Below are 26,529 nucleotides of genomic sequence, written 5' to 3'. Positions count from 1 at the left end.
GTGAACCTGGCAAGAAGCCTGTTTAGCTTTTTGAAAAGATTCAAATCACCTTCAAGGATCAGGAAAAGAACTGACAAGTCATAAGAAGAAAATACTCTAAGAAAAACCAAAGGAAAGTCCATCTCCCTGTCTGCCCAGAGAGAAGCAGATCATTTTCTTTTTCTCTTTTTCAACTTATATTTACTCTTTAGTTGTTGCAAGTAAAAAGCCAACAAAATAAAAAAGGAGAGGGTTTTCTTTCTTGTAATTTAAATAATAAATATAAAAGAAATCTTTAAAGTGTTGTTTTAAGGAATCTTTTTTTTATGTCTAGTAAGGTCTGCATTACTGTGTGTTTAGTGACCGCTGCAACAAAATGGAATATTTGGAACCCTATATTTCCTGACATTGTAGGGTTTTTTTTGTTTGTTTATTTTTATAACCTGGGTATTGTAGTACATTTCTTTAGTCTGAGCACTTGGAAGGCATAGGAAGGCAGATCTCTGTGAGTTTCAGGCCAGCCAGAGAAACACAGTGAGGCCCTGTCTCTAAAACAAACAAGCAAGAAAAAGCAAAGGAAGAAGAAAAGAAGAAGAAAAAGCACATTATCCTAATTGCTACCTCCCATATGGACAGTGTGCCTAAGTTCTAAGTAGTAGGACAGAGAATACATTCAGCTTATTTAAATATCTGTTGTGGGAGAGGTGGGCAGTGTTCCGGCGCCCGGCTGCCCACATGGCTTATGCCCCGAAATAATTACACGGAAACTATATTCTTTTGAACACTGCCTGGCCCATTAGTTCCAGCCTCTTATTGGCTAGCTCTTACATATTGATCCAACCCATTTCTAATAATCTGTGTAACACCACAAGGTGGCTTACCAGGGAAGATCTTAACCTGTGTCTGTGTTGGGTGGGAGAATCATGGCGACTCCTGACTCAGCTTCTTTTTCCCAGCATTCTGTTCTGTCTACTCCACCTACCTAATTTTCTGTCCTATCAGAGGCCAAGCAGTTTCTTTATTACTTAACCAATGAAACAACAGATAGAAAGATGACCTTCCTCCATCCAATATCTGTATACTATTTAATGTGTATGATACTGACTCACTCTTGGATTCCCTTACTGCTTCGTTCTATATCATTCATTTTATTGTTGTTACTAAAATAAATCTTTAGATGTCGTCAGAGTCACTTGACTGTTCTGTAATCAATCCTGTTACCGCTAGCAGATGAAATGAAGCAAGATGTTTCAAAGGGACCTAAGGAGCTCGGTTAATTTCTTCATCATTACAAACAGCTTTCTAGCAAACTATTTATAAAGTTACAAAGTCCCCAACAACCATCTTTGATAAGCATTATTTTCTTATTCCCTCCGAGGTGAATCCGACTGTTAACATAACTGACCAGGTAGACCTTTACTTCCTGAAATGATGATTATTTTTATAGTAGATACTCATTTAAAAGAAGCTAAGTTGGGGGTACAAAAAGTGTTTAATTTTTGCTTTTTAAAAGAAAATGTTTTATCTCTTGTGTGTGATATAATGTAATGCCTTTGCTATACTTTATTTATTTTCTTTAGCACAATTTGAAGCAGTTTTACTGTGGTCTCCATTTATCATGATAGCACACATTTCAGGGAAGTCACATTTAAAAGTTACCGAAAAGTCTGTCAATGCATACCAAATATTCTTCCGTTAAAGTATTTCAGGTATGTAGCTTTCAATGTACTTAGTACTTAGTAGCAAGGCCAGCAGGCCAGCACCACAGACAGCATTGGCACAATCCCCTTGACCGTGCTCCAGGCCTATCAGAACTGTGGGGCAGGGTTGGCACTGTGTGTTAATCAGTCAACCAGGTATTCCTGAAGTCCAAGAAGCACTGGATGATAAAAAATGTCTGTGGTTAAGATAACAATGCAATGAAACGTGAAGACAACCTTCAACCCAGTCTAACTGGGCTACACCTGCTACTGTGTGAGCAACCAGATCTGCGCCGTGATTCACTGGGAATTTTTGTTTGGTGTTGACTACCTTGCTCAGTTTTTAGTTTTCAGTGTTTGTTTAGAATTTTAACACAACTAAGGTTAAATAGTTTGAGGCTTATTCAACTTTTTTGTTGAATTTTGTTTGTTTTGTTTGAAGCAGAATCTCGTGTAATTCCTTGTGTTAGGCTATCCTTAAACTCACAGAGACCCGTCTGCCTCTGCCTTCTGAATGCTAGGATTAAAGGTGTGTACCACTGTGCCTGACAACTTTCACTTTAAAATAAAAAAATAGCTTTGCAGTTTTAAAATGTAGCAGTTATCATAATCACCTTACAGAAACTCTTCGTATCTTGCGTTGTCACTAGTTTGGCCCTATGGTTCAAATTAGACACTTCCCATAGCTTGCTCAGTTTGCTTTCTTATCCAACCCAGAACTACCTGCCCACTGCTCACAGGGAGCTAAACCTGTCACCTCAATCATGAATCAAGAAATGCCCACAGACATTTCCACAGGCCAGAGTGACAGAGACAAAGGTCCCTCTCCCAGGTGACTCAGTTTATGCTGAGTTGGCAAAACCCAGCAAGCACAAACATCATGTCTCTACAGTTTAGATCCTGCTCACTGGCCAATCTGCTCCCACCCCGGTCTTCCCTACAGGTAGGGGCTCCCTACCGCAAGGGACTGCTTTCCTGTGGCTGTTGTAAGAAGCCCTGACGAAAGCAACTGGAAGGAGAACAGCTTCATTTTGACTCAATAATCCATGATGGTGAGGGTGAGGAAGTCACCATCACAGGATTTGAGGCGGCTTGTTACATTGCACTAACCATCAGAAAGAGAGAGTTTTCTCCATTTTATGCAGTCTGGGACCCCAGCCTGTGGAGCGGTACTGCCCACATTCATTGGGGTGGGCCTTTCTTCTTCAATTAATCTGACTGAGACAATCCCCCACAGGCACACCCAGAGGCCTGTCTCCTGGGTGATTCCAGATTCTACCAGGTGGACAATATTAACCATTCCACCTACTTTTCATTTACAAAGTTCCACAAGGGTAAGAAACATTTCTAGGGGCTGGAGAGATGGCTCAGAGGTTAAGAGCACTGACTGCTCTTCCAGAGGTCCTGAGTTCAATTCCCAGCAACCACATGGTGGCTTACAGCCATTTATAATGAGACCTGGCGCCCCCTTCTGGCTTGCAGGCACACGTGGAAGGAATGCTATACACATAATAAATAAATAAATATTAAAAAAAAGAAACATTTCTAGTGAGCTTAGTGCAAAACAAAGTAACTGCACAGAGCATTGAATGAACGATTAAGTGAACGAGTGAACAGAGATGACTGTCCACGAGCCGAAGTAGTATAACGTTTATTCAGTTGTCAGATTTTTGTGAATAACTTTCTCATTTTTGTCTGTATAGATTATGCTTGTGCCCTTCAGAGGGATATTTTGCTTCAGGGGCGGCTGTACCTTTCAGAAAACTGGCTGTGTTTCTATAGCAACATCTTCAGATGGGAAACTACAGTAAGATATGTTTGCACTTGATTTGTTGATAGAAATAATTGCATAGTCAGAAATATACACAGTATTCTTAAAAGCAGGATGATTCAAAAGTAAAATCATATGTATTTGTGTATCTATGTTTATGTAAGTATAATGTGTTTATACATGCGTAAATGTGTAAAGTATTTTTCTAATTTCAATACATCAGCCCCATTTGTACTTACTACAGTTTGGTGGGAAGGGATTCACTGCCAAAACCATGGTTTCTTGACAGGCTGTCTGCATTGTTCTCAGGGTTTAAATGTGGAGCCTGAACTCCCACTGTCTTTCACACCGTCCTAATGTTAGATCGTGGGACTGATGGCAGAGTACGGAAGGGAGCGTGTCCGAATGCTGCCCTTGGTTTTCATAGAGAACGTGTGTGTGTGTGTGTGTGTGTGTAAGAGGAAGAGAGAGAGGGAGAGAGAGAGAGAGGAGAGAGAGAGAGAGAGAGAGAGAGAGAGAGAGAGAGAGAGAGAGAGAGAGAACTCCTAAAGCAAACCTTTCAGCCAAACCTGGATTAGATTGATGTAACACTTGGTATTTCAAACTATGAATTTCAGTTTTAAAAAGTATTTCTTGTGTGTGTTTAGATTTCTATTGCTTTAAAGAATATAACCTTTATGACCAAGGAGAAAACTGCTCGACTCATCCCAAATGCTATCCAGATCATCACAGAGGGAGAAAAGGTGAGGGATTTCTCTATCTTTGTCACATCAATAACAGGAAGAAGCGGTCTCACACTGATAAGCACCAGAGTTTGGTAGTGCTTGAAGCTACAGTGTCTGGTGGAGACACGGGATGTTCAATAACAGATTCTTGTGAGTTTAAACGGTTACTATTTGCGAGGAGAAAGAGGGCAGTGGGGTGATGGAAAGGACAATAGGAGGTGACTAAGACAAAAAATGATTATAACCATGTCACAATGAAATCCATTTCTTTGTGTACTAATTAAAATTAAAAAAAAATCCAAAAGGACACAGTGACAGTATTAATCTTTAAGTCACAAGTTGTGTGTGCAGTACTGTCTGGAGATTGCTAGAATGTATCCTCTACAAAGAATATCTATCAATAACTGGGCATGATGGCCCATGCCTACAATCCTAGCACTCTGGGAACAGAGGCAGAAGGATCTCTGAGTTCAAGGCCAGCTGGTTTACAGAGTGAGTTCTGGGACAGCCAGGACTCACAGAGAAACCGTGTCTTGACATGCCCCCTCCCCTCAAAAAAGAACATATACCGAGAGGTTTAAGCTTAATGAATTGAAAAATCTGTCTGTGAAAACTTTAATTACCAAATCATTGTGTGAAATTTCCTTAATCGCTCCAGCACAGAACTAGTGTTCTTCCTCCCTGCAGACGTGCACTCTGTAGTAGGTAGGTGGTCACTGGCATGGCCACTGGAAGGGATGGCCCACTGGGAGGCTCCCTTCAAGGATGCCTCTTGCTGCACTTTCTCGTTGAAGTCAACTTTAAACATGACTTTACAAAAGATATCTAAATGTAGAGAAATATATAGGGCTGCAAACAGACCCAGGATTACAGGTGGAGATTCTACTGCTTTCTCTAGCTTCCGAAGTCTTGGAGTTTAATTTGAGTGTTTTATGTGCAGAGAGCCAATATTTTTGTAGTATTTTTAACACTTGAAAAAAATTACAAAACTTAAAATTTTTATCAATAATATATACATTTCTCCAATCTGCTTGTATTCTTAGTTTCTATGTGACTCAATTGAGAGGCATCGTATTGCAAAGTTCAGAATAAAAGATGTAGGGTTAAGACAGCCCCTTTAGGGGGCGGGATTTGCCTCGGGCAAAAGCCTGCCAATAAATGGGCGCACGGGGAGGCGGCTTGGCCCTTTTCCTTCCTACCTCCTGTACTACGCTGGAACTTTGGTTCTGTAAGTCTATCATTAAAGTGGTAAATATTCTTTGATATCTACATTGCATTTATTTTACGCCGATACATTTGGCGCCCAACGTGGGGCTCGAACCCACGACCCTGAGATTAAGAGTCTCATGCTCTACCGACTGAGCTAGCCGGGCAGGCGGCCAGGGTGCTGGGAATGCAGCCCCGCCGCTCCTTTTTTCAACACTTAAAATTTTTATCAATAATATGTACATTTCTCCAATCCGCTTGTATTCTTAGTTTCTATGTGACTCAATTGAGAGGCATCGTATTGCAAAGTTCAGAATAAAAACATGCATCTTTCTATACACTTATTTAGATGAGTTTGAGAAAATTATGAAGAACATAAACAGCTGCCTAGTTTTAGCTCACTTCCTAGAAAATAAGAACAGCGCTGTGTTTGAAACTATATTTGTTATATTACTGTTGTGCGGCAGGGCTTATAAAGAAATACCATTTATGCAGCGATTATTTACTTTTTAACATAAAGGTAAGTGACAGTAGTGTGGTCAGCGGCCGGCTTTGGTCAGCAGCTGGCTTTGGTCAGCGGCTGGCTTTGGTCAGACCTTCATGACAGACCTGTGATATAGAAGCATAAACCAACAAACTCTGTCCTCCCCAAGTTGCTTTGGTCATGGTTCACAATAGAAAACCTAAGACACTAAGTGTATTTTGTTTATCAAATGTGTGTGTCCTCTAAATTTTGCTTAATTTGTCTCATTTTTCTTCATAGTTTTTCTTTACATCTTTCGGTGCCAGAGACAGAAGTTACCTAAGCATATTTAGGTTGTGGCAGAATGTATTATTAGACAAGGTAAGTGTTCATTCCAGGGCGTGCTGTAAGCAGGCGCCAGGGCTGCTGTGTACCTTATGCAGAACCTTTCTTATGTGCATGAATCTAATTCTGATGACAATTCAAAAATTCAAATTCTTTTTATGTTTGTTTGTTTTTTCAAGACAGGGTTTCTCTGTGTTAACAGCGCTGCTGTCCTAGCTCTGTAGACCAGGCTGGCCTCCACTCATAGAGATCCACCTGCCTCTGCCTCCCAAGTGCTCGGATAAAGGATGTGCGCCACCACTGCCTGGCTAACAATTCAAACTCTTAAGCAAAAGATCAATAGTTACTTCTTAAATTAAAAAAAATAATTGAAGAGTTGGGTATGATGGCACATACCTTTAATTCTAGCACTCAGGTGACAGAGGCAAAAAGATTTCTGTGAGTTTGAGGCCAGTCTGGTATGTAGATCAATTTCCAGGACAGCCGGAACTACATAGTGAGACTCTATCAAAAAGACCCTACCCCTCGCCCAATACAAAGAAAAGAAAGAAAGGAAGGAAGAAAATTTACAAAACTTAAGGACTGAGCACTTGCCATCAAGCCTGATGACCTGAATTTTAAAAAAAAGTAATAAAAATGTAAATGAACAAGTTTTTGTTAAAAAGGGTTGTGGTGAGTGCATGAATCTGAGCATGTGGAGATCACCTGTGCGCAGAGACCTGAGGGCAAGTCTGATGTCTTCCTTGGCCACTTTCATCTTACCACTGCTCCAGAAGTTCACTGTTCTGGTTAGGCTGGCTGGCCGGCAAGCCCAGAAGCTGTCTCCATCTCCCAGGGCTGGAGTTGTGCAGACATTTCTGGCATTTTATGACGGTGTTTGGGATTCAAGCTTTGGTTCTCACGCTTGTCCAGCAAGTATTTTTCCCTCTGAGCTGACCTCTTAGCCCCCTAGTTGTGGTGGTTGTGGTGGCTGACTCCAGAGCCTCCTGCATGTCCTGCATGTCCCACTAAGCTCCATCCTCACTCCAGTAGTTATGCTACTGTGCTAATTAGAATCCCTATGATGCTAAGAAAAAAAGATAGCAAAAGAAACATTAATGATAACTAGAAAATAAATACATATATAACACATAAGAAGCCAATATTGGAAATATAAAGGGACACCCACGTTTGATAAACAAATATACTTAGTATCTTAGGGTTTCTAGGGCTGTGATTAAAACACCATGACCAAAACAACTTGAAAAGGGAGGAAAGGGCTTATTCAGCTGTGCTTCCACATCACAATTCAGTATAAAAGAAAGTCAGAACAGGAACTCAAGCAGGCCAGGGACCCGGAGACAGAACTGATGCACAGGCCATGGAGGGGTGCTGCTTACTGGCTTGCTCCACCTGCTTGTAGAACCCAGGACCACCAGCCCAGGGATGGCACCACCCACCATGGACTGGGCACTCTCCCCATTGATTACTAAATAAGAAAATGCCCTACTAGCTTGTCTACAGCTGGATCTTATGGAGACATTTTTTTTTCCATTGAGGCTCCCTCCTCTCTGATAACTCTAGCTTGCGTTAAGTTGCCATAAAATTGGTCAGTACACTTCCTAAAATGGTCTTTGACTAGATATTACAGAGATCCACATATAACTATAAATGAACCAGACAGTGCAATCAAGAGCCAAAGACTGATGGAATAAGAAATATACAGTCCAGCCATATGTTGTATTTGAGACAGAATAGATTCAAAGAGCAAATATCCTGAAAGTGAAACAAGGAAATCATATTACATGCAAACGGAGAGCAGTGTTGGCAAGCCATTCCTGGCAAGGTCGTCTTCAAAACTGAAGTGGACAAGACAAGTGTATTGGCAGATGGGCCAAGTTATCTGGAATTCATTAAGTTATAAGTCCATAAGTACCTAGTAACAGAGCCCTAAGTTATATAAAGAAAAACTGAACAGAATTGAAGGAAGAGATAAACAGTTTTGCAGTAAAAGCTGAGTGCATAACCCCCACTTCCAATGATGGGAACAACTGGACAGAGTTCCCCAGTAAACAGAAGAACACTACAAGCTAATTAGGACCAAATGATACCTATGGAAGGTTTTATCCAACGACAACAGATAGACGTTTTTCTCAAGGGCATATGGATATTCTCTAGAACAGACCATAATACTAGATTATAAAACAAGCCTGAATACAGTCAAAAGGATTAAAGTAATGCAAAATGTATTCTCTGATTACAGTGGGATGGAATTAGGAGCCAGAGGTTCACTAGAAAGTGAAAGCTAAGTAGAGCATTCCTAAAGAGCCGCTGGGGAAAAGAATAAGTCACAAGGGAAATTTTAAAAAAGCTCTTTCACAAGCTAAATGAAAACAAAACTACCCTAAATCTCATGGGACACCACTAAAGCAGCATTTAGAGGGGAGATTATAACGTAAACACTTGTTATATATTTAAAAGGCTGTTCTTGAATCAACAACCTACCTTTTGGATTTAGGAAATTAGAAAAAGAAGAGCAAATAAGCTTCATATAAACAGAATCAAAGAAATATAAGCACTGCAGCAGAAATGAATGAAACAGAGAATGTAAATTGGAATCATATAGAATGAAAAGTTTTCTTGAAAAAAATTAAAAATCAACAGACTTTACCCAGATCTACCAAGAGTAAAGGAGAGGAGATGAGGAAGTGGTGTGTGGCTATGATTCTGATACTGAGGATGCTGGAGCAGGAGATTCGAGAGTTCAAGGCCAGCCTGGGGTTTGTTATGAAGACCCTGTCTCAACAAACCAAAGAAAGAGAAAGAAGGCAAAAACAAAACCTGCGCTAAGACTGGAGTGACTGAACTTACAAGTGAAACACCATTTAAAAATTTAACATTGATTGTGTATTGTGCACATGTTGTTTATGTGTGTGCTTATGCAGGTATGTGTGTATGTATGTATGAATGTGTATGTATGTGTGAATGATGACTTCTGTGTTCTTTGTTCACATGTGTGGAGGACTACCATCTTCATATATTACCTGAGTTTGTCAAACCTTTGTCTTTGGCACTAGACACGTAATGCCATGTCAAGTAGGCATTACCTCTTAGTTAATAATAATAGGGATCATTTCTGCTCTGTAATGAGACAAGAAACAATGTTGAAACTTATATTTTAAATACTACCTAAAAGTGTCCTAACTAAAATCTTTTTAAAATGTTATTTTAAGCATATGGGTGTTTTGCCTGCACATATGTCTGTATACCACATGCATGCCTGGGTGCCCTTAGAGGCCAGCAGAGGCCATCCGATGCCCTGGAACTGGAGTTACAGATGAGCGTGAGCTGCCATATGGGTGCTGAGAATTAAACCTGGGTCCTCTGTAAGAACAGCCAGTCCTCTTAACTGCTGAGCCATTTCTCTAGCAAATACGTGGGTAGATTTTCTTGATTAGGGATTGATTTTGGAGGCCCAGCACACTGGGGACAGTGCCATCTCTGGACAGGTGGGTCCTTGGATGTATAGTAAAGTATACTGAGCAGGCCGGTGGGAGCAAGCCAGTGAGCAGGGTTCCTGTGGTCTCTGCTTCAGGTCCTGCTTCCAGGCTCCTCTGTTAAGTTTCTTCCCTGACGGACCTCAGGGACTGTAAGATGAAATCAACTCTTTCCTCCCCAGGTCGATTTGGTCATGTTCACATTATCACAATAATAGAACCCCTAACTTAAACATTGGAACTTGCTTTCAGTTTTTTTATTTTTGTTTTTAAATTGATAAAAGGCACAATTAGTTAGATTTTTTTCTTTTAATTGACATAGAGACTTACTACATAGCTTTGTCTGGCTTGGAACTCACTATATAGACCAGGTTGGTCTAGAACTCACAGAGACCCTCCTACCTCTGCCTCCCAAGTACTGATAAAGGTGTGTGCCATGACACCTGGCTCTTGATTTTTTGATCTTGTGTGATACTCTACAAAAACAAAAAGTACTAAATAAAAATTTGTAAATTTTGTTTACTTCTTGAATGAGAAAACTGTAAAAGCAAATTGATTTAGAAGAAAGATTTTGTTCTTTGTTTTGGTTTTGTCTTGTTTTGAGACAGGGTCTAATACATAACCTGGTTGTCCTGGAACTCACTATGTAGACCAGGGTGGCCTCAAATTCACAGAGATCCACCTGCCTCTGCCTCCTGACTGCTGGGATTAAAGGCTTGCACCACCTTATGTTGTAGTTGGAGCGGCGGGCTGTGTCCCCAGCACCCGGCCGCCCCCACGGCTAGCTTTACCTGAAATAATTACACGGAAACTGTATTTTTTAAACACCACTTAGCCCATTTCTATCTAGCCTCTTCTAGGCTAGCTCTCGCACCTGGACTAGCCCATTTCTAATAATCTGCTGTAGCCCACGAGCTGGCTTACCAGGAATGATCTTAACCTGCGTCTGTCTGGAGTGGGAGAATCATGGCGATGACTTGACTCAGTTTCTTTCTCCCAGCCTTCTGTTCTGTTTACTCCGCCTACCTATGTTTTAACCTATGAGGGCCAGCCAAGCAGTTTCTTTATTGCTTAACCAATGAAATCAACAGATTGATATATGACACTCCCACATCACTTCCCCTTTTTCTGTTTAAACAAAAAAAGGCTTTAACTTTAACATAGCAAAATTACATATAACAAAATAGTTATTAAGTAAGAATTACAGTTACAATATTTATATCTATTTTATCTTTTATCATAACAATGGAAAACTATAACTATCTATCCATTCTTCAACTCCATCAAAGACTCCAGAAGGATATAATATTACCTAAGTAAACAAGAACTAAGAAACTTCAAACTCTATAAATGGCAAAGACATCTCGCTGCCTGGACAGTCACCCAAAGTTCTTTTGTACCGTTGGGGCATCCATCTTTGGCCCACAGGCCCATAGTATCCAGCAGACATTTTCATCAAGCAGGAAATTCCAAAGACAGTTTAGTCACTTTCTGCTGTATCCTGCAGAATGTCTCGCAGACTCTTTCATGAGTCCGGAACCCCGAAAGACCATCTCACCTTTAAGCAAGTTCAGTAGTCCTCTCTTTGTGGGTTCTTTGTGTCCAGTTTATGCATCAGTCCAGGCAAGAGCAGTTTCTTGCCTAAATGGCTATCAAACTCCATAAGGATCCTCTTCGATGCCCATCTTCCTCTTGAAGTGCCGCCAGGAGCAGATATATCTCATTGTCATGAAAAGTCCTAAGTTATTAAAATATTTTAAATGCCATATTCTGTAGCCTTTGAGAGATATGAAGAATGCCTATCTGAAATATATCTCTATATATCTAGAAAATCTAAGTAACATAACTACAAACTTGACTATTATTTATGATTATCCATCAACAACCTATATTTCTTAATTATACATTACATTTTAAAAATGAACTACACAATCACAACACCTTATTTAAGATCAGAAATACATATACATATAACAAAATTGACCTTAAAATCCACACCAATGCAAATTATTCATACCTATATCAACCTTACCTGACATAGAAGAATATTTTTATTTAATTATGTTTTAAGCAGCAAGCTTTTGCATTTGTTTCATCTACTTTTCCAGTCAAATCTGCAGAAGAGTGAAAGAGCTAGACCCGTACTAGTGCCTTTGAAAAGAATGTCTGTAGAGCTGGGGTGTAGCTCAGCTAGTAGTTTCCGGGTATGCACAATGTACTGAGTCCCTGTAATCCCAGCACTGGGGACATGTATATGAGGGCATCAGAAGTTCGGGGTCCTCCAAAGCTACATAGGAAATTCTAGGTCAACCTGGGATATATGAGATCTCATTGAAAGATGAAAAAATGTTTTTAATAGAAGTATTTCTTTTTCCAACTCAAGACTTACTACACTACTTCTGAAAGGATGGTGTATTTCCAATATTAACTCATGATCTTCAATGTCTAGATACATGTTTATGTGTCAACTTGCTTGCTTTTGAAGTGATTTATAGCATTTCAGTTTCTACAGCCTTTGCACTTAGCCCTGTTTAGCACGTCTAAACAGCACACTGAGTTTCTGGGACTTAGGGGCCAGATGATGTGAAACAGTCCTTGCTTTCTCAGGCTTTTGTCAGGAATCGTGCAGCTATAGCTCGGGATAAGGCCCAGGCTCTTCTCCACTCCGTTGTCAGCTCATTTGCCTGTTTAAACCAGCCCATCTCCCTTACTGGAGCCAGCAAGTCAGTCCTATCTCGTGTGCTTTTTTGGTTTGATTTTTGAGACAGTGGTTCACCTTGCAGGCCAGATTGGCCTTGAACTTGTAATCTTCCTGCCTTTGCCTCCCAATGTCACCAAGCCCAGTTAATTTATATTTTTAATGGCTAAATACACACACACACACACACACACACACACACACACACACACACCACAAAAGAATAACACTTCTTGATACTTGTCAGTCATGTGAAATTCTGAGTTCGGTGCCCATAAATAAAGTTTTATTGGAACGCAGCCATTCTCATTTGTTTATGTTTTCACACGGCACTAGCAGAGTTGAGCATTTGCAAGAGAAACCATATGGCTCACCAAGCATACATTTACTATATGGCCCTTTCCAGACAGTTTGTCCAATCCTCAACAATACTACAGCCAAAGTGGTGTTTTTAAAATACATGCCTGAGACTGGCTTGTTTCTTGTTACTTTTTATTTTATTTTATTTTGTGATAATGGGGACTTATTTTAGCTTCTTGTTTAATAACTATTGCCCCAAAAGTTTACATGGGGACTGCATAATCTGGGCCCAGCCCACCTCTCCAGCTATGGCTCAAATGTTTCAATATCTTCTCTTAAATGCTCTGCTTTTTTTGAGTATGCACTAGTCTTCAAACCTGCTCTGCCTGCAACTTGTACTCCCTAATTTCCTATCCCTTATCCTGAGTCTCCTAAATAAATCGGAAGTAGCCTTCATCTTTCTTTCCATTTTGCGTTTCTCCTTTATTATACCTGCTGCAATTCCAACTCTTGGTTTTCATTCTTCTTGCTTGGGCTGTAAACACCTAGAGGCCAAAGGCCATGTCTATCTTGTTCACTGTCATGTATTCAGTGACAAAGCTCAGTGTTACCACACAGCCGGTGACATCCGTCTCCACTTACTGCACACAGTCTCCGCCTGTCAGGCACAACGTTTTGGTCAGAGTCAATAGCAACCGTGTGTCCTTCCTGTCTATAGCATTCCAGCTTGGGTAAGAAGCTGAATATGACATTTATCGGATGTTCAATAAGCACAGTCTAAGTGTCTGAATTTATCAGAGTTGTAAGGATTTAGTGTCTAAATAAGAAGTATCCCTAATTTATAAAATATTGCAATTCCTTTTGTTCAAGGGAAAAGCCAAAGGTGGGGAAAAATTGTTTCAGAACCCTCAGGGTTCAACCTAAATTAAGTATATACTTAATTCATTTCCTCCCTTTACTTTAATTTCAACATTTCTCCCTTCCCTTCCCTTCCTCCCAGTCCTCCCAAGAATCCTCCCCACTCTCCTCCATGGATGGCTTCCTTATTCATCAGTTGTTATTGTATACATATATGTGTTTGCATATACTTAGAAGTCCCATATAAAACCTGTTGAGTCCGTAGAGTATTACTTGTATGTATGTTTTCAGGGTTGACCCTGAAACATTGGCACTGGGCAACCAATGTGTTCTTCCCTTGCTCCACCACCTCTCCCCCTCTCAGTTTTACTCAGTGGCCTGTAGTTCTTTGTGTAGGACTGAGGCCTCATAGGCTCTCCTTGTAGCAGTTCAGCATGGCCATGGGTGTCACGCGTTTGGACTGTCGTGTTAGGGAAACTTTACTGGTATGGCTTCCTATATTATCAGGAGACACCCTCTCACAACAAACGCCCTGATCCTCTGACTCTTAAGATCTTTCTGCCCCCTCTTCCGCAATGTTCCCTGAGCCTTGGATGTGAGTGTTTTGTAGATGTAGCCGTTGGGACTGGGCTCCACAACTTTGCATATTGGTTGGTTGTGGTTTTCTGTAGTGGTTCCCACCTATGGCAAAGAGAAGCTTTCTTGATGAAGAGTGAAGACTACACTCAGTTTCAGAGGCTTAGTCCATCATCATCATGGTGCGGAACATGGCGGCACAGAGGAAGGCACGGCCCTGGTGCTGAGAACTTTACATCCTGATCTACAGGCAGCAGCGAGTTTAGTTCATTTTTAAACTATAAGAAACTTATTTTAAAAATAATGTATAAAGAAACTATTTAAATAATTGAATTAATAATCCAGGAGCACATGTATGTGTAAACATATACATATGGCTCTCAGCAATAACAAGTGTGAAAAATCAAAAGGTTTTGTTGTTAAAACTCAGTTATATCTTTTAAACTTTGTCATTGGATTTAGGATTACTGCTGGTTAGGCAGGATTCACATATAATCAAGCTTTCCTGTGGGCTCCAGGAAGCCAGCTCTCCTTAGAATTTAAGAGTGCTTGAGCTGGAGAGAGGTATCAGTGGATAAAATGCTTTGCTCCTGCTCTTTACTGAGTACCTGAGGTTGGATCCTCAGAGCTCACTGAGGGAGGACACAGAACTGTGTGTCCAGGACGCAGTAGCACAGGTCTGTGATTCCACAGTGTCAATCACAGTATAAGAGATGGAGACAGGGAATTCCTGGAAGCTCACAGGCCAGATAGTCCAGCATACACAGCAGGCAACCAGAGACCCTGCCTCATCTGGAGTATAAGGCAAGGTTTCACCTGAGATTGTCTTCTGACCTCCATATACATGCAGTGGTACACACACACACACACACACACACACACACACACACACCTGAACACACACATCATACACAAAAAGATAAAAAATTCAAAAGTGCACCCTGAGAGTGGAATTTTTTTCTAGACAGGTTTTCTCTGTGTCACAGTCCTAGTTCTGCAGAGGTGATCCTGTGGCACTTAAGTTACTTTCCTGGTAGTTTAAATCTTATAAATGCAGCATTTAAACCTGCCTTATTTAAAAAAAACCCAGCAAAGTTGAAATTTTAATTATATTTGCTACATGATAGCCTAAAGGGTAAAACTATACATTGGTGGTTGAATAGGTATGGCCCCCATAGACTCGTGCTTTAAATTCTTGTCCCCTAGGGAGTGGGGCTATTAGAGGGGTGGCCTTTGGGAAGAAGTGTGTCACTGTGGGGGTGAGCTTTGAGGTCTCTTATGCTCAACATATGCCCAGTGTAGCACATAGCATCTCCTGCTGCTGCCTGCAGCTCAATGTGTAGAACTCTGAGCTCCTTCTCCAACACCATGTCTGTCTGCATGCTACCATGTCCCACCATGGTGAGAGTGGACTAAACCTCGGAAACTGTAAGCCACCTCCAATTAAAAGTTTTCCTTTGTAAGATTTGCCATGGTAATGGTGTCTCTTTACAGCAATAGAAAGCCTAACTAAGACAATATGGATTCCTATATCGGCCTTTTTGGTTGGCAGAACTGCTCACCTATTTTCAGCCCAGTCATCCAAACAAATCCTTGGACAAATCCTCGTTTCTTACATCTTCTTTTCCAGTCATGTCTACTGTCATCGAAGTCCTTACCCTTCGCCCACATGGCTCCTTCTAACACTCTAAACTGTCCTTGGGGTTGTCGAGCAGACTTTTAAAAGTGTCTTTTGGGAGCACAGCTCAAACTTCATTCCTTTTCTGCATGAAGCCATGAGGCGATGCCTCACAGTGTGGTCGTGTGGCTCAGCCTGGCACACCGAGCTCTCCATGACCTGGCTACTCCTTCAGCCTCAGAGCACACACACTTTTGTCATAGTGACCCGAGTGCCAGGCAGCGCCACAGTCGGATGCTGGCATTCGCCACACATTGCTAGTCACCTGCTCATCTTACTCCTCAGCACCATGGTCGGATGCTGGCATTTGCCACACATTGCTAGTCACCTGCTCATCTTACTCCTCAGCACCATGGTCGGATGCTGGTATTCGCCACACATTGCTAGTCACCTGCTCATCTTACTCCTCAGCACCATGGTCGGATGCTGGCATTCGCCACACATTGCTAGTCACCTGCTCATCTTACTCCTCAGCACCATGGTCGGATGCTGGTATTCGCCACACATTGCTAGTCACCTGCTCATCTTACTCCTCAGCACCATGGTCGGATGCTGGTATTCGCCACACATTGCTAGTCACCTGCTCATCTTACTCCTCAGCACCACGGTCGGATGCTGGCATTCGCCACACATTGCTAGTCACCTGCTCATCTTACTCCTCAGCAGTGATTGGCACCTTCGTCTATTTCTCCATGAGGAAGGATGTCAGTCTTTCTGGATTTTTCTCTTCACTCTGTTATTTCCCTGAACCTCTTTGATGTCCATGCCTCTTCTACTTACCCATTGTATCCTGGGCTTCCTTAAGCATCCAACTTTTGGGGGGGGCGGGGATAGGGGTCTATTTTCTCCTTTAAGCATACTAAATTTAGTTATGTTCTCTTTACGAGTAAGTTTGTTTTCTCTAAGAAGTTTTGTAGTCAGTGAAAGAGGTACATGTTTATCAATTACAGATAAACTCTCTCACAGTTATTTAGTGAGCAGAGGAAGTATATAAACCTACAGTTTCAACCAATGAGGACCTAGGACAACACACCCAAATTTCACAGTGAAAGCTGGCCCCCAGTGTCCCTCCTTCACAGAAGGAAGTGGAATCATTTTATTTTTTAGATAGGGGCTTTCTATTATGTAGCTCTGGCTGTCCTGGAACTCACCATGTTCTCTGCAGAATGGGAGAGCTACCTGCTTCTGCTTCTCGAATGCTGGAATTAGAGGCATGTGCCAGCACATCAGACTCACAGCAGTGAGTGGGTAGGCTGCTTTAGCACCGTTCTGGTGAAGACTCCAGTGTTCTAAAAAGATGCTCTCTGTAGTTCATCAAGTGACATTTGGCCTGTCTGTACACTTGACTAAATTAAGGGAGTGAATTGGTAGGAATTAGGGCAAATCATGATTTTTCGATTTAAAACATTTCTTCTTGGGAGAAATTTGAATTGGTAGATGAGATTCTGTCCTATTTATTATAGACCAGAACTCTGTCAGGAGATTATTCTGAATGAACTAAAGCCAGAAATATTTTCAAGGGAAGAATTGAGTAAGCAAGACGTCACCTTAGACTTGTCAGTGACGAAAGACAGGCTCGGTGCTCCACCTGAATAGCTCATCCTTCCTGTTCCTCCCTGTCGTTCCTCTTGTGGTACTCAGGAGCATAGGGTCTGTGCTAGTTGTCAAGGCAAGAGTATGGTGGAAATACTGGTCAGAAAGTGAATAAGGAACAGATATTAATGATTTTCTAGCGTTAAATTCAAAAGTGTTGTCATGGGGAAGTTGAAGTTTTAGCATAACTGATATCACGTGGGACTAAAATAACATTGCAGTAGGTTTTCCCATTAGAGCACACCTGAGATCTTTTCATTTGCAGCCAGTTCTCCAATCTGTGTGTCAGACGGAAGAAATTAGGAACTGTCCCTTTAATAAAACACTGTTTACCTAGCCTCTTCTAGTAGGCGTGGCTTAGGAACCTGTGGAGTGAGGTGTGACTTGAGCTGACATTCCGACCAGCTCCCAGGAAAAGGGCTGGGGCTCACAACCGGAAGCAACAGCTGAGGCTTCCCACTGTACTCAGCTTGACTTTTCCACGGCAAAGTGCCTCCTAACAGAATAGAAAATTGAAGTAGTGATTTTGCTTAGCTGTTATCAAATTTTTGAAGCTCCACCGTGGATAAAGATTTCACAGAATACTTAGAATACAAAGCTTTCTGGGGCAGAAATTGATCTGCTGACTCTGAGTCCTATCCGATTACTGCCTGGTTCATCTTTATTTTGCTCAAGTATCTGCAGGCTGAGTCCGGAGCCGATCCTTTGCAGGTACGTGGTCAGCTTGCGTGTAACATTTAGGTCATTTTTTCCCCCCTCAAGGTTCAGCTGCTAAACACTGCAAAAGTTGCGACTATGAGACGGGGCATGTTTGAACAGTGTGATTGTCAATAGCAACGCTTCCGTGACAGCTGGACAGCCTTGTGAAAACAGACCTTTTTAACAAACTACCAAATTACAACACCATGAATTGAATGAATCTTGTTTTGTTTTCCATTAACCAAGTATGTATTTACATACATACATAATGGATCTAAATGTATGTTGAAATTATCTTGCTAATTAACTCAAATAGCATTTTGTTTTTGGCATTTTACCTGCAAGTTGCATTTCTTTGACAATTAGGAAGCTGAGTGTTCGCCATCGATTTGTTGTTTGCTTTAGTTTTTATCTTTAGAAATGTCTGTTATTTCAAAAAAAAGTTTTGTGACAGGTTAATCATCGAACAGAGGTGTGCTGTCTTCTTTTGGTAATGCTAACCACCCTTTATGATGCTGTTTCAAAGATGGTGTCTTTGGAAGACTTAGTTAATTCAAAGTATGAATTATTGCTATGAAGACAGAGTCCACACATGAATCTCTGGGGTAGAAGTCAAGTTCCTTTAGGACCAAGGACAGTAGTTCCTTAACTGTCACTCATGGGCTTTTGTCTTTTTTTCCCTGGATATTCTGCTTCAGATGACTCCATCCAGTAAAGAGATGGTTCTAGTAAATAGTTAACATTATAAATGTTCCATTTTCTGGATGTGTCATTTCAGTTAGAGTTTGCCAAACTGAGATTCCCACTCTGGGTTGATATGATTAGCTCCAAACAAAGAGGCTCATCTTTTGGCTGCTGTTGTTTCATAGCTCAACTCCTTTACTGTAGTTATTGGGTGAATATTTCTTGACATTTCGAAATGTGGATGATGACATCTGAATTGCTATAAAGTGTTCTCGTGGCCAGCAGACAGCAGTTGAAAGCACAGTTTTCCTCTTAAGAGCCCCGCTCCATGAAATGTAATGAAGCTCAGCCAGTGAAAGGAGGACGGAGGCACAGCTGCTGGCAGGGGGGAAAGGTCCTGGAAGAGGGGACAGAAGTGGTGTTGGTGTAGGGACTCTCAGGGCTGCATTCAGGGCATTTATACATTTGACCCCGTTAAATACTTTTATAGTCTGCCTCCTAGCTTTAAAATGTTTCTCCAATCAGCTGACAGAGGATTTTCTGGCTTTCTAACAGACCTTATTCCCCATCTCTTCTCAGTTCTCCTTCCCCACATCCATCTTTCCTTCATCTTACCCAGAAGCCCCCTCTCCACTGTGGAGTATCATCTGGCCACCCTAATCCTCAGTAATATTTTCTTCCTTTTCTTTTCCCTATCCCATTGAGTCTACTAGTTCATCAACACATGAATATATGTGTCTTATTTAATGGTGCGCTATATCACGTCACATATATTAGAAGTACTTGATGCGGAGATTTTTTATGCCATTAGAATCTAGTATTATAGCACACATTTCATTCCCCATAAATAGCTGTGGAATGGATGAAAGATCTTGTTGACAGTTGCTTCAAGTAGCATGCTGGCTTTCTCTTGTCTTGCTTAATCATATAATTAAATGTAATACTTCTAGAATCCAGTCTGTTAGTTACTAGAATATGATGTTTTTGTTTTGCTATACAGCTTAGAGCTTTTTAGACTTGGTGACTAAGTTTTTTGTTTTGTTTTGTTTTGTTTTGTTTTTCTTGAGACAGGGTTTTTCTGTGTAGATCCAGCTGTCCTGGAACTCATTCTGTAGACCAGGCTGGCCTTGAACTCACAGAGATCACCTGCCTCTGCCTTTGCCGGGATTAAAGGCGTGTGCCAAGGGCCGGGCGGTGGTGGCGCACGCCTTTAATCCCAGCACTTGGGAGGCAGAGGCAGGTGGATCTCTGTGAGTTCGAGACCAGCCTGGTCTACAAGAGCTAGTTCCAGGACAGGCTTCAAAACCACAGAGAAACCCTGTCTCGAAAAACCAAAAAAATAAAAATAAAAAAAATAAAAAAATAAAGGCATATGCCACCACCGCCTGGCACGATTAAGAATTTTCTTTAGCCGGGCGGTGGTGGCGCCCGCCTTTAATCCCAGTGCTCAGGAGGCAGAGGCAGGCGGATTTCTGTGAGTTCGAGGCCAGCCTGGTCTACAAGAGCTAGTTCCAGGACAGGAACCAAAAGCTACGGAGAAACCCTGTCTCGAAAATCCAAAAATGAAAAAAATAGAATTTTCTTTAGTGTGTGTGTGTGGGGGGGGAGTCCAGAAGGGGGATCAGACCCTTTGGAGCAAGAATTACAGATGTTTGTGAGCTGCCTAATTCAGAGCGAGGGTCTGAACTTTGGAGTACTGACAGAGCAGTTAGTACTCTGATCCACGTAGCCGTCTTTGCTGTATTTGGTGATATTAACTCTGAGGTGTCATCTGTATGCAAGCTGGACTTTATTAAAAGTAAATTAGTACTCTGAAGATGGTTTTATAGCATTTTCTATTTGGGGGAAATAAAATTTAGAGCTCACTTGTGTATAGAGTTCTAAAAATGCTTAAAATACGCAGATACAATGGTGAATTGGAAGTTTTGATTCTGAGTTGACATCTAGAACTCTGTGTGGTGATCGTAGGTTGTGTGGATTTTAGATAAGTAATTGCCAGAAGTGATAAATAGCTTAACTTTTCTAAAAAGAACACTTTCAGCATTTTAGTTCACATGTCCAGGAACTACTCTGTTTTTTTACCATTTTCTAAGTGGCATGTGCCTTTTCATTCTGACTGCTCTGGAGAATAGCGTGAGCCCAAGCCTGACAACACAGTTCAGCGCCATCTCAGGAGGAACGTTGTTTATATCTGTGTATCCATTTCTTGTATCAGCTCTTTACTTACTAGTTTTTTGCCTGCATGTAGGCCTGTGCACCACTTGTTTGCCTGAGATGGCCAGAAGGTTCCCTGGAACTGGAGTTGTAGACGGTTGTGAACCATCACATGGGAGCTGGGAGTCAAACCCAGGTCTTTCAGCAGAGCAGCCCTTATCCATGGAGCCCTCTCTCCAGCTTTCCTCTAGCAACTCTTAGCAGATGGGCAGAATTAACATCTCTTTTTCTTTTCTTTTCTTTCTTTTTGTTTTGTTTTGTTTTCAAGACAAGGTTTTTCTGTGTAACAGCCCTGGCTATCCTGGAACTCACTCTGTAGACCAGACTGGCCTTGAACTCACAGAGATATGCCTGTCTCTGCCTCCCTGAGTGCTGGGATTAAAGGTGTGCAACCCCACTGCAATTAACTTTTCTTTTGTAGCACTGGGGATTGAGCTCAGAGCCTTGTGGATGCTACGCAGCTCTGTATCACTAAGCTATATGCCCAACCCTCCGTAACCTATTTTTATAGAAAACAGAAAATATGGGGACAAATAGGCCAAAAATTTACCACAGCCACACTTTGAATGTTCATGCCATCCTTACTTTGACCTTTGTGCTTTAAATTACTATTAAGTTATCTGTTGTATTTTCCAATACCCATGCAATGTTTCTCTTATCTTAGAGCCTGACCAGACAGGAGTTCTGGCAGCTGCTCCGGCAGAACTATGGCACGGAGCTGGGCTTAAATGCTGAAGAAATGGAAAACTTGTCCTTATCAATAGAAGAAAATGTGCAGCCAAGGTACAGTGGGGTGACTTAAAATGTCAAGGTGCATTATGAACCATTAAAATGGAATTATTTTAGGTTCTTCTAATTCTGAGTTTCTATTAATTTATCATTTGGTGCAGTGTGCCTTGTTGGCAGAGTAAGGTTTAAGTTGGGAGAGAGGAGAATCATTTGTTATATTGGCAAGCAAAAGTGGACACGAAGGCATTTTGATGAAGCTGTGACTCTTAGGATTGACTTAATTTTAGAAATCATTTTTATTAAGGATCTGGAGTAGGAGCTGGTGAGGTCTTGGAGCTTCCAGGAGACACTAGGGCAGTGTAAGGGATGGGTGGTTCCATGACTTCTCCTTGAGGACTCGCTAACGCGGTGACATGTGCTTGGCACTCAGTAAATATGGACCACATTAGTGGAAGGAGCTGACGGTGCCGTGGAGACAGAGCAGTGATCATGCAGGGGCCACGTGGTGCTACAGAGTGAGAAAGAAATTAGTAGGGAAAGATCATTTTGACATACATTCATTAAGAAGTGTGAAAATTTTATAAACTGTACAAATAAAAACGTGCTGTATCCAATGTTAATTGAGACCATAGCAAAAAGATTTAAAAAAATAAAAAATAAAAGAAAAACCCAAGGGTAATACATTAAAATTTCATAGCAAACATTCTGCTTAGCGAGAGAAGCCAAGACAGAAAGACCAGCTCTTGATGTTTTGATTCTGAGTCTAGCTGTTAACGGCCGAGCCATGTCTCTAGCCCTCCACATCTGATAATGTAGATGTGTTGAAAGTCTTAATACATGCACAAATGCTTTCCTTCCCTGGGCAGTCTTCTCTTCTGCTGCTCAAACCTGTATCGTCTCAACTTACATCAATATTTTATAATCTTTTTTCACATGATTGCACATGCATATTTTATTACTTTTCCATAAAGTTCAATTTTTCCCATTGCATTGATGTCATCATAAAGTTTACTAGTCTTGGGTATCAAAACTGTGTCGAAAATCAGCTTACTAATGCAGAGACCTTGGATTGTAGTCAATGGGATCTGGATTGTGGTTTATAGCTAAGATATCTCAGGCAGATCTTTGGACATTTCTGATGCTCATTTTAGTCATCTGTGAACACGAGACAGTTAGATTCAGTGGTTTTTCAGTCTCTGTCAACTTGTGAATTTTGTAGTCTCTGAATCAGGAAAGAATAAGAATTTTGAGCAAGTATTTCACACACATTTGAGGTCGCCAGTAAACCTGTATTCTCTTCTCCTGGTTACTGTTTTCTAAGAACATGCAGCAGGGTCCTCATGCCCAGTTCCCTCTTGCTTGCTCTTCTTCTGAAAACAGCAAGTCTGTTTCAAGCCTTTATTTTCTCAGCTCTCCATATTCTTTTTTTAAGTTTCATTATTTTTTCCCTGTTTCTTTTCTTTTTCTCTTTTCTTGCTTTCATCCTCCTTAGATTTTGAGATCTCTATACTCACATGGAGGGCTATTTCAAGGATCCTTGTTTTTTTCTCTCCATCCCCAATGGTGAGAATATATGAGCTGGCTTACTTATTTCACTTAATTCTCTTTTGGAATAGTATAGTGTGACTTTATGTATGTATTGTTTAGATTTGGGGATGAGAGGACTGTCAGCCCAGTTAACTCTCGGGCCATAAACATTCTCATCCTCACTACCGTAGATGGTTTGTTTGAGCATCCTTGTTTGAGATGTCTTTAGAACTAACTATACTGTCTTTGCAGGGAGTGTTTTTGTCGGTTTTTTGAGATAGGATTTGTGTAGCCCTGGCTGTCCTGGAATTCAGCAGTTCTGTTGACCAGACTTGTAAGACTGTCTTCGGGTACCAAAACCATCTTTTTCCCTAAGCCTTTGAAGCTCTGGTTTTACAACTTGACCTTAAACAAGCACGTGCTACTGACCAGCTAGGCTGGGGCTACTTTGTGCTTCATTATACTTTTAGTGGTTTCTGAAATGTACGGATTTGCATAGGGGCATATGTTTTATTTTCAAGAATAAAGTCAGCTGGTGTCTCTAAGAGGACCGCTTGTCATAACTGGAGCTGGTTCCAGCATGACAACCTATTCTTTGTTGAGTTGATTTAGGCCAGCCAAGACCTCAGAGAGAAGCACCAAGGCCTGTGTGGCTGGACATGACCTTCTGCTTCTGTAATGCTGTTTCCTACAGAAGTCCAGGAAGAAGCATTGTGGATGACTCTGGGGAAAGGGATGAAAAGTTCTCCAAGGCCATCGGCTTTCCACAGGAGTCAGTTAGCCGAGTCTCAGAGACCGAGTCCCTGGATGGAAACTCGCCTAAAAGGGTCAGTATATGCTGCTCCCAAAAAAACTACACCCGAGACTGATATGCGGTAATCATAACAGGAGAGCCAGTAAAGCATGCAATGCATTCAAAGTGTTGGGAAGCTTGGGATGTCTGGCTGCTGCTCTATATTAGGAAGCGTGTATGCTTCTAAGAAGCAGAGGTTATGTGGGAAAGTATGTGGTGTTCTTCAAAGACGGCCATTGCTCAGAGCACCCACAGGTCCCTGCCAGCATAGAGTAAGACAGTAGTACTGTTAACACAACCAGACACAGCAATCTGTAGCCAGCAGAACTTCCCCGCGGTGAAGGAACGCACGTGGTGGAGAAAGTCTGGTTTGGATGGGGAGAGATGGACCTTTGAGCACGGTCGGGTCACAGAGAACCCTTCCTTTTTCCTTTTTAGTAGAAACTCCTTAGGTAGCACGTTGCAGATGGCAGTCCAGCTAGTGACTGGGCTTCTCAGTTAGCTGGGAAGTACCCTAAGTGTATTAGTTTTAAATTGTCTTGAGTTTCCATCACCTGCAGTCACGATTACTTTGACTCTTTAAGACAGGCTCTTGCCATGTACCTTAGACTGGCGTCAATCCGCGAGCCCCCTTCCTTGCTCTCCACAGAGCTAGGGCTGTAGGCACTGCCACCCCACCTGGCTCATTGTTGCTCTTGTTATTGGATATGCCAGTGACAGCCCCTTCGGAGGGCTCCTGTCTTTTTTAAATGGCCAGTAATCTCTTATGCTTTTTGTTTGTTTATTCGTTTTCCTGGCATAACTGTGTGTCCCATGCACATTTGTGCATTTTCTGCCACAGACATGTTATTTATGTGATGAACCATTTTCTTAGTGGAGAACATGGTGTTTAGAGACCATCTTCTAAGCGTTGAGTGCTTCAACACAGCTTTTCTTGTTTGGGTCTGCAGCTGGGTGACAGGTTTTTAGAGAGGCACTGGGGCCTCAGAACCTGCTGCTGTCACTTGCTAATGGCGTGGTACTAAGTAAGCTAATTAAACTTAAACTTAGTTTGTTGTCTCAATTATAAAGTGAGAGTAGAGACTCAGAGGATTTCTAAAATAATGATAAATGAAGCTGGGTGGTGCTGGCACATGCCTTTTATCCCAACACTCGGAGGTAGAGGCAGGTGGATCTCTATGAGTTCAAGGCCAGCCTGATCCACAGAGCTATTTCTACAAGAGCCAAGGCTACCTACACAAAGAAACCCTGTCTCAAGAACCCCCTTCCCCAAAAGAAAAAAAATGAATTGGTAGCTATGAAGGTACTGAGAACAGTTCCTAGCATTTGTTAAATGAGCCTGAATGTGGTCAACAATGGTTCTTTTTTTTTCCCCAGCTCCCTTAGGGTGCACCTAGCATCTCCTCTGGGAAATTGTTGGGAAAATACTGGCACAAAATTTATTCACATGGAAAGCTCTTGAGTTCTACACTTGTTTTAGAAGAGCATCCTTCATGATACATCTATATCAGCCTACTTTTATAAAACGTTTCCGGGAATAGACACTCAGAGATCTACTCATGCAAGAGGGACGCCATTCTGGAAGTTATCTTTGCATGTGAAACACTTAGTCAGGGGAGGTAACAAGCTGGGGGCTTCCTGCAGTCCCCTGATCCATGTGCCAAAGTCCAGCTTTGAGGAGAGGGTTCTCAGGACTCTAGTCTTTCGGTCCTTCCTGCGTCCCCTGTCTTCTGTGGCTCCTCTTGGAATATGTAGCCTGCCGGTTCTTGCCTCCAGTTCTGTCCCTAAAAGAAGCTGCCTGTTCTCTTCAGAGCGAACAGAACGTAGGAGTGCAGTAGACCCTTGTTGATGTTCAGGACAGAGGTTTTCAAGCCCTGGAAGCTGGGTCTTTTTTCCAAGGTGCATGATGGTAAGATTCTCGGGTCTCAGAGGTCAGCAAATGTCTGTATTTCACTTTGTCTGCTGTTTTTACTTTTATACATTGAAAATAACAAAAGTCAGAAATAGCTGTTTTCCAAGTGGAAACATGCTCATTATAAAATTAACCAAAGCCGGGTGGTGGTGGCGCACGCCTTTAATCCCAGCACTCGGGAGGCAGAGGCAGGCGGATCTCTGTGAGTTCGAGGCCAGCCTGGTCTACAAGAGCTAGTTCCAGGACAGGAACCAAAAGCTACGGAGAAACCCTGTCTCGAAAAACCAAAATAAATAAATAAATAAATAAAATAAAAATTAAAAAAAGAAACAAATGCCAACATTTCTTGCCTTTCACACAGGTATCTATGATCCTATAATAGGAGGTATAACTTAGTTAACAGAGGAGAAATACGTGTGTGGAGCGGCCCTGGCTCTGCTGAGTGGCCAAACGGCTTTCTCCTGTGGAACTCCCAAACAGTCCCCTCGTGATTTCAGCTGTACTCTCTGCTTGAAGAGCTGGTTCTCTGGGTAGGGTAGTCTAACTCATTAGTGATTGTGTCCTGGGTCCCACTTGCCACCTAGTTTCCCGGATAGCCAGTGG

The 26,529-nt window shown here is 41.7% G+C and overlaps 1 protein-coding gene across 3 annotated transcripts in view; it reads left to right on the top strand.

Annotated features, from left to right (window-relative positions):
• Gramd1c (GRAM domain containing 1C) overlaps positions 1-26,529 on the top strand; it is a 78,238-nt gene that overhangs the window by 25,806 nt on the left and 25,903 nt on the right. The window contains exons 4-8 of one of the 3 annotated variants that reach the window (XM_075963317.1): positions 3,383-3,486; positions 4,098-4,193; positions 6,145-6,225; positions 21,630-21,748; positions 23,916-24,048. In XM_075963317.1, the coding sequence (XP_075819432.1) occupies positions 3,383-3,486; positions 4,098-4,193; positions 6,145-6,225; positions 21,630-21,748; positions 23,916-24,048 (533 nt within the window). Of the gene's footprint in view, positions 1-3,382; positions 3,487-4,097; positions 4,194-6,144; positions 6,226-17,778; positions 18,080-21,629; positions 21,749-23,915; positions 24,049-26,529 lie in introns of those variants that run through there. The other 2 variants (XM_075963324.1, XM_075963332.1) reach the window with 2 other exon arrangements.

Source organism: Microtus pennsylvanicus, chromosome 1, assembly GCF_037038515.1.
Source record: "Microtus pennsylvanicus isolate mMicPen1 chromosome 1, mMicPen1.hap1, whole genome shotgun sequence".
Lineage (NCBI taxonomy): Eukaryota > Metazoa > Chordata > Mammalia > Rodentia > Cricetidae > Microtus > Microtus pennsylvanicus.
Note: the sequence above shows the minus strand (reverse complement) of the source record. Positions and strands in the feature narration are given on the sequence as shown.